The 13,585-nt window shown below is 40.8% G+C and overlaps 1 protein-coding gene across 2 annotated transcripts in view; it reads right to left on the bottom strand.

The window, feature by feature from the left end:
- The window catches only part of BIRC6 (baculoviral IAP repeat containing 6), a 330,219-nt gene that overhangs the window by 10,109 nt on the left and 306,525 nt on the right, over window positions 1-13,585 (bottom strand). For both annotated transcript variants that reach the window (XM_054976787.1, XM_054976793.1), the window contains exons 67-72: window positions 10,958-11,103; window positions 10,257-10,367; window positions 7,773-7,990; window positions 6,620-6,781; window positions 5,607-5,684; window positions 475-663 (exon numbers count right to left, since the gene is read on the bottom strand). In XM_054976787.1, coding sequence (XP_054832762.1) covers window positions 475-663; window positions 5,607-5,684; window positions 6,620-6,781; window positions 7,773-7,990; window positions 10,257-10,367; window positions 10,958-11,103 — 904 coding nt within the window. The remainder of the gene's footprint in view (window positions 1-474; window positions 664-5,606; window positions 5,685-6,619; window positions 6,782-7,772; window positions 7,991-10,256; window positions 10,368-10,957; window positions 11,104-13,585) is intronic.

Genomic DNA, 13,585 nt, shown 5'->3' with positions numbered 1-13,585 from the left:
CAGGCTTCTGGGACACATGAGGGTTAGTGGGTTGCAGTGAGAGGCCTTTCCTGCCTTCCATCAGCAGAGCTCCTCACCCTCTCCTCACTGCAGCACATCCACTTAGGTTTCTGAAGCCAAGGATTAACTTATCCAGGGCCAGTGACAGATGCTGTGGGGAATGGAAAGCTAGAAAAATCCAAGATTCTTTGCTTAAGCACATTGCTGGATCCAACCCAGTGAAACAATAATACTCCAAAAAGCAGAACGCTTCCATTTCCAATGTGAAGTGCTTAAGGCCTTAGGTAGATTTCTACCTAAAATCTTTATCAATCAATCATTTTTTTCTGCTGAGTATAGGACTTAATCATAACAGACTTTGGCCATCCCAAGTTCAGTTTAAATCTAAAGTTAATAGAAATGGTTCAGGGTTCCTTCATCCTGAAAAAGTTAAGTCACAAGCATGCAAGTCAAACTGTCCTACAAAATACAAACCTCTTTAAAACATGGAGAGGGATTTCTGATTTGTTCAAGCATAGCCCATTTGACTGTTGCTTGTCGTATATTTCCATCATATTCTCTGGAACTCTGTGTGCCACTAGGAGTCCCTCTAGATCGTTCGTATCCTGGCTCATTGAAATAGGGCTCTGCAACTAATATGAGAGACTGCACAGACACCAACACCTGTGGAGAAAAGTCATCCAGAGTTTATGTAAACAGTAAAAAGAAATACATTACAAAGCTTGATGCTGTGTCCAAACATAATAGATCTCAACAGTATTTGAAGGAATGGGTTGTAAGGCATGTTAAAGAATTCCACTAGAATTGCACAGAGTTGAATACGTTTGTCAAAGAGGATAAAAAAATAAGTGAACTCAAAAAAACCTGCTGTGGGGTAGGGGTTTTACCCCATTTTTTTCTGAAGGACAAAGAAGCATAGAACATAGAAACATAGAGCTCAAAGGGGTCCCAAGGGTTATCTAGTCCAACCCTCAGTACAACGCAGTAAATTCACAGCTACTCTCCCCATTCCCTCAGTGACTGCTGCTTTATGGCCTGAGGAAGCTAAAAAACCTCCAGGGTCCCTGGCCTATCTGGGCTGGTGAAAAATTCCTTCCAGAGCCTAAGATGGTGATCGGCATTACTCTGGGCATATACGAATGGGCCAAGAGCCTAGTACTGGCTATCCTGTCCTGCCCCCTCCCTCTTGATCTGCCTAAATTTCATACTAAGTCCTTAGAATCAGCATTTCTGTCAGATGGCCATCTAGACTCCTGTTAACCCCCCCCCCCCCCCACCTACCATCTCCCAAGGAAGTCTGTTCCATTGAGGAACTTCTCTGTCAGGAAGTTCTTCCTAATGTTTAGCAGGAAACTCTTAATTTTAACCCGTTGGTTCTGGTCCCACCCTCTGGAACAACAGAAAACAACTCCACTCCATCCTCTATATGACAGCCTTCAAATACTTGAAGATGGCTACCATATCATCTTTCAGTTGTTTCCTTTCCAGGCTGAACATACCCAGCTCCTTCAACCTTTCCTCATAGGACTTGGTCTCCAGAACCCTCATCATCTTTGTTGCCTTCCCTTGGATATGCTCCAGCTTGTCAACTTCCTTCTTAAACTGAGTGAGATGCCCAAAATTAACACAGAACTCCAAATGAGCTCTAACCAGAACAGGGTAAAGTGATACCATCAATTTGTGTGAACTGGACATTACACTTCTGTTGATATAGCCTAAAATGAAATTTGCTTTTTTAGCTACCACATGATACTGATGACTCATGTTCAGTGTATGATCTACTAAGACCCCTAGATTCTTTTCCACATATACTACTGCCAAGATAAGTCTCCTTCATCCTATAATTATGCCTTTGATATTTCCCACCTAAATGGAGAACTTTCCATTTATTTCTGTAGAAATTCATTTTGTTAGTTTTAGCCCAGTTTTCCAGCCTGTCAAGATCATTCTGAATCTTGATTCTGTTTTCTACTGTATGTATACTCCTGGTGTTTGAGCAGTACAAGATTCAAGAGTTTAGCCTTTATGAAAGTTTTTTTTTTAAAAAACCCTTTAAGACAGTTATAAAATGGTTTAGGCAGATGAGAAAGGATGCACTGCTTATCTGTGATGCCATGGGCCTTAACCAAGCAACAGTTTATTGTGGTTCTAAGTATAGGGAAAATATTATATCCTTTGAACCAGAAGAAGGAAGAAAAAACAGGGTATTGCATGCAACCAATGAGCAGCAGCTGTGTCTATAAGAGGCACCTTTGCACTGAGGACAGAATTAGGCTCTGCAAATGAAATCAAATTTTCAACAAATATCTAAACTACGGAAGAAATTCTATTACTTTTCATTTTCTACCTGCACTGAAGCACTTTACAGAAAATGCTGATAGTATTCATTATTACATAGTCCATTTTCAGAGGTGACAGTTTGTATGCTGAACTGTGCTGCGTTAGAGATTATACAGCTGTGAAACACTAAGTGATTCCCGATATTACATGCTCAAAGTGGCTGGTTTGACCACGAATGCAGAGCGCTTAAAAAATAATTCCTCCACACTATGAGACAGGCCAGGCATAATAGGGATAGGGCTCAGATAGGCAATTTAACAAAGCTCTAATTAAACATAAGAAATTAGAACACGCTAAATTTCTTTGGAATGAGTTAGATTGTGCAGTATCTGAAAGAAATGACTCGAGATTCTGGGACTTGGTTGCTTTCTAAAGAAATTCCCTTTAACTGCCATATTGATTAATTTATTCCAGGCCATGTCTGGTCTTCTTACTTTAATAAAGTCTTTGGGCCTCAATATCCCCAACTAGAGGGAACTAGGAATTGCCAACAGGTTGTACATCAGGATCCTCTGGACCTGCCAGAATGGGCACCAGTCTCTGAAGCTGAAATTAGAGGACTAATTGCCTCATTACCCACTAAGTGATTTAAATATTTCCTGTGCCTAAGTGGTAGGTATCCTATACTTAAAACAAATTCCAAATGAGGCAAGAGCAGATCATAGATTAAGATCAATTTCAGAGAAGTTTCTGACCCCCAAAACCAGTAAATTACAGAAATAAGATACAAACTTGCTCCAACAGCTATCAAAACAAAATCAGAATAAGAAAAAAGGATTGAGATGGGGTGGTGGAGAGACTGCCAATTTAAAGCAGCCCTAAGAATATCACATTCAGCACATTTTCAAATTTTTGTTCAAGCAGTTCCTTCTACAGAAGATACAAGCTGCTCTTTACTGGCTTGTTTTTTTCATCACAATTTCTGTGACAAAACCTTGAATCTGTGATTCTTGTGTGCAATCAGATTCTCAGGTTCACAAAGCGATTGGATTAACCTACATTTCTTTTCTTTTGTTTTACCTGTTATCATAGGGATAGCTCCCAACCCCCCATGTTGCAACTGAAAGCTGTACAGCTGTACAGCACTAAAAATAAGATCAGCAAAATGGAAAAAAAATTTCTAATTTACCAAGACACAGGAGAAAGGAGTTTTTAACAAGCACAAACACTCCAAAGCATGTAAAACCAGTTTATTTAACTGGTTTTCCACTCTACGGTCAATTTCAAAATTCTAATTAGATAATTCTGTGGTAAACTTTTTGGCAACACAAATTCTAGTGCTCTCCCTAAACAATTTCTTATATAAGGCACACAGCAGCAACAACAATTTGGAACAGTTGCTGAATATCAAAACAGGTTTAAAAAAAATCAAAGCAGCTTTAACAACTGTAGTGGACAGAGTTTAAGCACAGCTACCTTCATTTCAGGCCCCATTTCCCTTCCCGAAGTCCCTCAAAGTTTTACGTCAGGGGCTTCCCATTGCTTCCAGCACCTTATGGCCAGCTGGACTGAGTCCAAAAGCAACAGGCAAAAATATATGGACACTTCCTATTCTCCAAAACAGACCTCAAGCCTCAGGCAGCCTGGTGATTTAAATGTTTACTAAAATAACTCATATTTGTATCCACTATTTGGATTTCTATCTTCATTCCTCTCAAGTGATTTGATCTCAACTGCAGTTATGTCGGCGTATGATAAATAATGAACTTGGACATCAAGAGAACTGAACTGGCAGAGATGAGTCAAAAAGTACAAGGGATCACGATAACTTCTCCTTTAAAATGTGAGCAATTCAGTGTTTTCTTGTCCAGCAACCTTTTCGTTTATTTTTTTTATCTGCTGTATTAAATGTAAATTCACTTGGCTTGCTAAATTACCCCTAGATACAGAATTTTTCTCCATATAGTTTCTAAATACTTTTCTTTTATCCAATGAATGCAAAATATCACCTCAGTTATCTTAAGAATCTCCTACTAAAGTGGCAATTGGCAAAAGACTAGGAATAATATCTCTTATATGTAGCATGCCTGGCCTGAATCATGAATTCTATAACCTGACATTCACAGTAAAAGCTTTTAACAAGTGCCCTTAAGCATTCCAGGGCTGTGCTGCTTTATTCGCAAAGAACACATACTTTAAAAGGGGATACAATGGCAAAGATTAATGCAATTTGTGCATTAATATTTTCCCCCAAAGAAAACATGCCAACAAACCATTATACTTATGCCATGGCAACAGAACAAGATTCTTGTCATTTCCAGAAGTTAATGGACAATATGATAAATCCCACTTAATTCATAAAGGCTTTGCTCTTGAGGTTCAGGCAAATTCATTTAAATATTTTATTTGCCAGGACTGTATTTGCTAAATATAACTGAATGATTACAAGCACATTAATATGGTACCCAATAGTAGTAGCAGTTGAACTGAATGACAATATTTATATAAAAGAAATTAATCTTAGGCAAGCATCACAATGAGTATTTAGCAACTAATATTATCAGTGATGAGTAAGAACTACTCAGAGGATTTTACATTTCAAACATTAGATAATTATCAGTATTTATAAAAAGAGGAAAAAACAAGACCTTCTGATTTCAATTTTACTAGCTATAGTGAACTTTTTACTATTTTAACATACCATAAAATTGGTAACGTTACTATAACATCTTCCTTAAATATACCTAAATTGGACTGTACCACGAGAGCTCAAAAACAAACAAACAAAAGATATAGAATAGACTATATAGGGCCAGGATGACAGGATTCCTTAACAACTCTACAAAACACCTTGAAATGCTTCAGACCAATCTCCGACTTTTTGAAAAGTATATTCAGACGTTCCTTAAGTGGCTTATTGGACCTCCCCCATATTTTTGTTTTAAATTTGTATTAGAAGATGTAGTACAGTGCTGAAAACAAGGGGACAGTAGTGGCTTTTGTTCTGAGACATTTTTTTTGTTTTTCTCTATTATAATCCAATTTTCTCTATCATATATGAGCATATATGAAGCTGCCTTTTACTGAATCAGACCACTGGTCCATCAGTGCCAGTATTGTCTATTCTGACTGGCAGCAGCTCTCTAAGATCTCAGGCAGAAGTCTTTTGCATCACCTACTACCTGATCCTGACTGGAGGTACAGGGATTGAACCTGGGACTTCCTACATGCTAAGAAGATGTTCTTCCCATGAGCTTCAGCCCCCTCCCCTTTTCTCTCTCACACCCACCCACATACCCATTTGCTGAAGAAGAAAAATCGCATACTTGTAAAAAGCTTGATGTCTGGGGATTCCATTTCTCTTCTGGTCTTCCATGCCAGGTGTTAAGTATACTTAAACAGACCTAAAAATAAAAGTTTTGAACAGTTAAATAAATCCTTCAGCACAGGATCAAAAACAATACATTAAGATTCCACTTAAAAAAATAAATAAGAGGATCCGAGACACTATCCTATACAACTCATACAATGCGGATCTGGACTTTCTGGGTAATAAAGTTAAGATACTGAAGGATGTCCCATTTTTAGTTCGGAAAAGAAGATTTAAGTATAAAAAGTTCGCAGCTCTTCTGAGGGAACGTGGAATAAAGTATAAATGGCTATTTCCGGAAGGTATCTGGTTTAGTTACAAAGATCAAGCTTACAAGATAATATCACAAGATCAACTAAGGGATTTTGAGGACAAAAATCAAGAATTTCAGCAAGACACCAAGCAAGAAGAAAAGGATTTGAAGTCTGAAGGGGGGGGGGGGGACGAGCACTGCGGTTGCAGTTGCTCAGAGAGAACTGCGTCCGAGGCCCGGGGGGGGGGGGAGGAAGACTTAATTTGGATTGTAATCTGTATTTTGCAAGGTCAACCACTCCATCAATATCTTACAAAGTTTTAATTTTTTAATAATGGCAGTATGAAGGGAAAGCATTATTTGTAGTGTAGTGTTGTTATATGTTGCTGTTTTTTTTTCTTTCCTTCCCCTGCCCCCCTTCTTTCCCTCTGTATTGTTAGTTAATGTAGGTAATAAAAAAAAAGATTCCACTTAAAAAATATGCACATGCAAGTCTGTTGTCATGTACAGGTTGTCCTTGCAAGATCCGAGCATTTTAATATGCTTGTAACTGTTAATAGGCTTTTGTCTGACATTGCCAGTAACTGGTACAGTACAACAGATTGGTTTGAAAAAGTAATATTTTATTGTTACCAAACTAAATCACTTCATCCAAGATTGCCACATAATTTGCTTTCACTACATCTTCTGCAATGACATAAAACCCAAACGCTTACCTTGCCATCATTGTAAAGGTTTGGATTGAATCTCACACTATGACCTCCAGTTGTCTCCAGATTCACAAGTGGAGGTGAATTAGGATAATCTTGTGGAAAATAAACATCAAATTCAAAGCAGCCATTTGCATAAGGTGTGTCTGCTGGGCCAGTTATCAGAACCTTAAAATAATAAAATTATAATTAGAAGCCTGAAAAAGTTCTCTGTATACAAGAAGCTAAAACTGTAGGCATCCACATAGAAGCCTCTTTCTATAGCAATAAGATTCAGCTACTGAACTCAAGATAATCTCTGTTCTTTCGTTTGCCTTTTTGTCTGCTTGGTTCCACAATCCAACAGCACTCAGCCTTCAAGGCAAATCAACTCTCTTCAAGTGTACAGATGGTGTCTCTACCCAAAAACCTCAAAAGATTTTCTCCTCATTTCTTCTTCTCCATCAGGCCACTGCTACCTGTCCCGGTTCTTCCTTGAATCCTAAAACATGGCTCTGTACATAAGCTTGCTGGGTGAGCTTAGGCCAGTCATTCTTGGTCAGCCTAACCTACCTCACACGGTCACTGTGTGGATAAAATGGAGAGGGAAATGATGTAAACTGCTTTGGGTCCCTCCATTGGGGAGTAAGGTGGGGTATAAATTAAGTAAATAAATAGGATTGCATATATCCCACAATTCTGGAATTGGTAAAGGGGTACAGTAAACTTCAGTTTTGAAACAGAAGGAACAGTCTACTCTATAGTCCACAGGCCAAATCTGGCCTCCAGAGCTGTCTATCTAGCATCAAAAGGGGAAGCAGCAGCTGTTTTAAGGTAGTCTGCCAGGAGGCTACTTCACAAGGATGGTGTCTTCCCTCCATCCCCATACTGTTCTCACAGTAACTAGCCAAACTAGTTGCTGAGCAGGATATTAGCTCTTAAGGTGACAAAGGTGACAAAGACAGGGTGAAAACCACAGGGATGAATCTAGATGAGCCCTCACAGGTCCAAGATAGCTCCTTGGAAAAGTTTCAAGTGATGAAATAGCATAGCCAATAGTCAAGGGATAGTGCTTTGGTGCCCTGGAGTTCCCTGTCCCACAAAAGCAGAATAAAGCGAGCAATATAAGCATTAATCATAGTTAATTAGCATGATTGACACGTAGCCAACTTCCATTTACCTTCATGATGTCTAGTCTCTCCTCATCACAGCGGACAAAGACACTGGATGAAGAGGAAAGTGGCAGTGATGTAGAAAGTGTTACAGCTTCTTGAGCAAGACGTCGGGCTCTAGCAGCACTGTTTGCATCACTGGCATTTTTCACCTGAGACATGTAGTGGTAATTTACTTTAAAAACCAGTTTTCCATCATCATCTTCTGAAACCATTTCAAAAGTATCTAGAGAGAGTGACAAGTGTTACATTTCAAGGTAGCAGGTGAAAGTGTACCTATAAACGTGTAAAGTAATGAAATTAACACCATAATCAGTATATACCCGTTCCATCCTATTTTCCAAAAACCAAAACAATGGACTCAATGGCTCTGTGCAGAACCAAACTCCTCTTCATCACATCACTATAAAATGGCTTACAATTGTTGCTTACAGGGGCACTGTTGATTTTACTCATTCAAGAGCAAAACGGTAATAATGTGTAATTACGTTCTGGTTATGAAGATGTGGCTACAAGAGAAAGAGTCGTGAACGAATTACCATATTATATTTTATGGACAGAAGGTTAAGGCTTTTACCAGATCTCTTGAACAGAGCGTTTTCTATCCTTTTCACTGGCAGAATAAATCTGATTCGCTTGGCAGGTACTTACAGCTGAACTGAAACCATGCCAATTATTTTGTCTTTCAAATATATAGAAACAGTCATTTCATATGATCCAAACTCAGCAGCTTTTAATGTAGAACTGAGAGACTGTGTGAAGTGTTTCAGTCTTCTGCTGCTATTACGATAACTACATTGAGGGTTTTTTTGGCTGAACAAAATAAGCAAATATAATAATAAACGAAAGGACTTTCAGAGAGACAGTTATAAAGGATTGCTAGCTCAGCTTCAACATGTCCTCGTTTTCTTTTCTGTTCATCTATTTTTCTACTGGTCACTAGGGGTGTGCGCTTCAGATTTCCTATTCAGGTTATTAACCTGAATAGGGTGTGATTTGTATAGATTCGGGGATTCCCGAATTGGCCCCAGCATTGCTGAGCCAATTAGGGAAGCCCAAAGCAAAGCTTTGTGCAGAACAGCAGCAGCACTTTCCTTTCCCTTTGCAAATGCAAGAAAAGTGCTGCTGCTGCTTTCAAAGCTCCCGACATCTTTTTCACCGAATGGGAGGGGGGAAGAGGGAGTTTCCTCTTCCTCCCTCCCATTGGATGAAAAAGCCAGCACGGAAGTTTTAAAAGCTCAAATCAGCTCTTTGCAGAGCTGCTTTGAGTTTTCAAAGCTCCCAACATCTTTTTCACCGGATGGGAGGGGGGGAAGAGGCAACTCACTCTCCCCCCCTCTCATCCAATGAAAAAGCCTGCTTTGATCTTTGGTGTGCTCAGAATATTTACGGAACAAATTCATGAACATGAAAAAGTGTATTCAATCAATGTTATAGACAAGCAATAGTTAAAGTATATTCAATCAGTCATACAAGTCAACAGTAGTTCTGAAAATTTTTTCAGTTGGACCCCTTGCTCCGAGGATATCAGCCACTGTAGGGAAATTTTTTTTTTGAAACACCCATGTAAAAGGAAAAGCAGAAGAAACACTCGTTGGTACACCCCCTTTATCTTGTCTAGCCCTTGGAGCACTTATCTTGTTCTTAGCAGCATCTATGGAGAAGAAACACAGTGGGGTCTATGGTCCCCTTTGACCTTTGAGTCTGATGTTGGGGTTCTGAAGGAACTTAGGTTGTTTGTGAGACTCTTCAAGAATTCACAGGAGCCTCTACATGGAATGACTTATTGGCCAGAAGACACAACTTACATCATCGTTATGTGCCCTCAGATTTGGACATTTTCTGGGGAGTTTTGTGCAGGTCTCTGTATTGTAAAGAACTACTGTTGACTTGTATGACTGATTGAATATACTTTAACTATTGCTTGTCTATAACATTGATTGAATACACTTTTTCATGTTCATGAATTTGTGCTGTATGCCTTTAACATTGTTGCTTAAGTATTAGTGGATATCCGGGTGGGGTGTACACTGTTTTTGCATTTGCTTACTGGGTATCAAGCTTGTTGTTTGTTTGTCAGAATATTTACGGAGCATTCTGAAGCAGCTTAAATATCTGAACCTGAAGCAGCTTGCCACTTCACGTTTAGGGTTATTCCGGATTTTTTCCCCTGCTTCGGGTAAACCCGAATTTTTCCCCAGTGCACACCCCTACTGGTCACTGGTTTTATTATACAAAGTTAATATAAAGAGAATGGTAGAGAATTATTTATAAATATCCATTTTTTACAAGCTAAATCCCCAGTGTTGAAAATATACTGAATATTATTATCCCCCTTGGAAGCAGAAAATATCTTGAGTAGCCTTTCAATGGAAAATTTTCTGGAACTACTTGTCATATCTATGCATTCCTGAAGCTACTCCTGGAACAGTGATTTATGAGACAACTTTCTTGAAGGTTAAAGTTGATTTCACAGAATCAAACAAACTTACCAAACTGTAGTTTTTTCATTACAACCACATATTTTTCTTCAAGGGATCTTAATACAGACAATGGCTTGGGCTTCACTGCAGCTTTTTTAGAATATTCAGCCAATTTTCTTTCTGTTATTAACAGTTTTAAGAAAACAGCACACCATATTAAAAAGGATTAGACGAGACAAAGATTTATATTCAACTTGCCCTTGCTGTATGACAGTAATGCAAAATCGAGTAAGTTAAAAGTACATGCTTACATTTTAGACCAAATATAGGATTCCACTGAATTGAAAGACATTTTTCTATCTTGGGGTAGGGACTCTCCTGGCAACCTGACCTTGGCCCACACTTAATATGGGCCTACCTTGGTCTAGCTGCAGCTTATTGCTACGTCAATGTAACAATAAGTATTATTTCTCTAATGAAAAGAGAAAGCAATTTGGGTTCTCTCTCTCTTAGCATCCTACCAGGGGTTGCCCTATAAGTTATAACCATTTTAGTCCATACAGGAAGAAAAAGTAAGGCTATATGCACGTGGAAGAGGAAATACTGGTATCTGTGGAGATTTGTAGAAGAGTGGCTGTGCAAAAGTGAGGATGTAATGTATTCCTGAATGGGAAAATGCCTTCACATCTGTTCTTGGATGGCGCCTACTACCAATTTACACCGATAGTTATGTTTGCCATAACAATAACCATGTCACTGAAATACGTTACCATGGTTTGCTTGGCGTAAGCTTGTTGTAGCAGCATAAACTATCTCAGCAGTCCTTTGGATATCTGGCACCAAAAGCGTCAGTCCCTCTGGTTCTTGATCTGAAGAATCTGATTTCACTCCAGTTTTAGCTTTATCCTTTTTGGACCTGTAAAATAGTAAAGTGATCTCATACATTAAGAAAACCAACAATTAAAATTCAAAGTACCCCTCCAAAGGCCATGATAACGACAAGCAGATATTTTTAAAGGAGTCTGAGTTGCATCAGTGAGGTTTTAAAAGCCCAAGTTGGATTCTTTTGTTAAATCTAGGCTAGATATTTTTTCAGGTACAAAGATTTCTGCTCACTGTGACTCCCCCCCCCCCAGCACTCCAAATGTCCCTGAAGTTCTGCTGTTGGGGGAAAGGGAACCCCTGAAACAGGATTTGAGGGGACATGTAGAGCTGCTGCCTGACAAGTGAGGTAGGATGTGACTGGAAATTCTTTTCCAGTGAATATATTAGTCTGGATATAGATTAACTCACTGACATTTAGATCAGTTTTAATAGGGAACACATTTCTGGATGTAACCCCCCTTTCAATCAAATGCCGAATCCCTTAGATGTGGGATCCTCCTGTCCAAATAATAGGTATAGAGGAAGAAATCTCTGATATATTGTTAATTATTATTTGTACTTGCAGGGGGCATAGGGAAGCTCTATTCCTACTTCCCAATTTAGTTTCAGAAAGTAGAATTCTATCATCCATTTTGTTTTCTTGTGCTTTGCTGAAATGTCATTTCGCTAATTGTTAGGGGTGGGCACGGGCCGGGTGGGCTATTTGTTAGGGGTGGGCACGAGTTTGTCATGGACTGGGCCAGTTTGTGGTTTGCGATCCAGCAGTTCGTCAGAGCACATTTCTGATGAACCACGACAAACCACTGTGATTTTGGGCGGGTTTGTTTGTTTTTTGATTCATCATTGCAGACAGCCTGGCATCAATCAATCTATTCCCAAGGCAATGGGGGGGGGAATGGACTTCTGCAGACCTTCTGCAGCTCTGGGAACACCTATGTCAGCCCTCCAAAGCTTGACAGACAGCTCTGGCTGCCAACCAGAGAGCTCCCATTCTGCTCTATGAGAGCAGAAGGATATATAACCCCCAGCTCTCAGGCAAGTGGTTTCATTTTCCACCAGGCAGTTAGATAGGGAGAAACTGCTGTTGGATTCTCAGTCACAGAGTGAGGTATTAGACTACTCCAACTCGCTCTATGCAGGGCTTCCCTTGGGCTTGATCCGGAAACTGCAGCTGGTTCAGAATGCAGCTGCACGAGTGGCTGCCAGAGCACCAATCATGGCTCATATAACACCTATCCTCCATCAGCTGCACTGGTTACCAGTTGAGTACCGGGTCCGGTTCAAGGTTTTGGTGTTGACCTATAAAGCCCTATGCGGATTGGGCCCAGCATACCTTCGGGACCACCTCCCCCCATATGTTCCCTGGAGGTCGCTTCGATCAGCCACTAAGCACTTGATGATGGTCCCTGGGCCCAGGGAGGTCCGCCTGGCCTCTACCACAGCCAGGGTCTTTTCGGTCCTGGCTCCGACCTGGTGGAACTCTCTGTCTGAGGAAACTAGGGCCCGGCAGGATTTGTTATCTTTCCGCCGGGCCTGCAAGACAGAGATGTTCCGCCAGGCATTTGGTGGGGGCTAGGCTGTCCTCTCACTGGCCATACCACTGAAGACCTTCCACTACCCATGCAGGAAAATGCTGTATTTTAATATTTTATACCCACCAATTTTAATTGTTTTGATATAATGTTTTAATGTTTAAAACAGTAAAAACATTATAAAAACTGTTGTTAAACCTCCCTGAGCCCGTCTGACGGGGAGGGCGGTCTATAAATGTGATAAAATAAATAAATAAATAAATATTTGAAGCTTGTGATTGAAATTCTGGTGCTTCAGAGCTTGGAAGCACCTGCTTCTGTGCCACTGCCAGGCTCAGGGGCCAAGCCTAGTGGATTCCTTAGCTGAGGACTCTTCTTTAGAGCACCTGTCCCGGCTGGAAAGGTGCCTGGGTGGTCCCAGTCTCTGGGGCCAAGCCTAGTGGTTCCTTGCCAGGTGCGAATGCACCCCCCCCCTGCAAGGGGAATTTCAACCGCCTTGTGGACCAGCTCCTGTCCACACCAGATGTGAATATACCACTCCCCCGGCAAGGAGAATTTCAACCACTTTTCCCATAGGTCCTCCCGTCCCCTAGTCTGGCAGTGCCTGCCGCACCATGACAGCATCCCAGCAGAGGGACTCTGTTGTCCAGAGCCAGGCTCCGAGCCCACCCCCACTCTGTGCCACTGCCAGACTCAGGAGCTAAGTGTCTTGGTGGGACAGTGCTGTGGCCCACCTCCTGTCCACGCCAGGTGCAAATGCACCCCCCTGTAAGGGGAATTTTAACCTCCTTTTGCAGAGATCAATTCCACTGGGGGAAGGCTTCCCTCTTGGCCATTCTGCTGGGGAGATGGTTTCTGGTTGTTGTGGCAACTCCCACCCAGGATCTGGTTCCACATTAAAAGGCTTTTCTTCTTCCGGATGGAAAGGTGTCTGAGTGGGTCAGGGCTCTGGACCACCCCTTGTCCTTGCACGGTGTAAAT

Source organism: Eublepharis macularius, chromosome 1, assembly GCF_028583425.1.
Source record: "Eublepharis macularius isolate TG4126 chromosome 1, MPM_Emac_v1.0, whole genome shotgun sequence".
Lineage (NCBI taxonomy): Eukaryota > Metazoa > Chordata > Lepidosauria > Squamata > Eublepharidae > Eublepharis > Eublepharis macularius.
The sequence above is the reverse complement of the archived record's forward strand: the minus strand, read 5'-3'. Positions and strand labels throughout refer to the sequence as shown.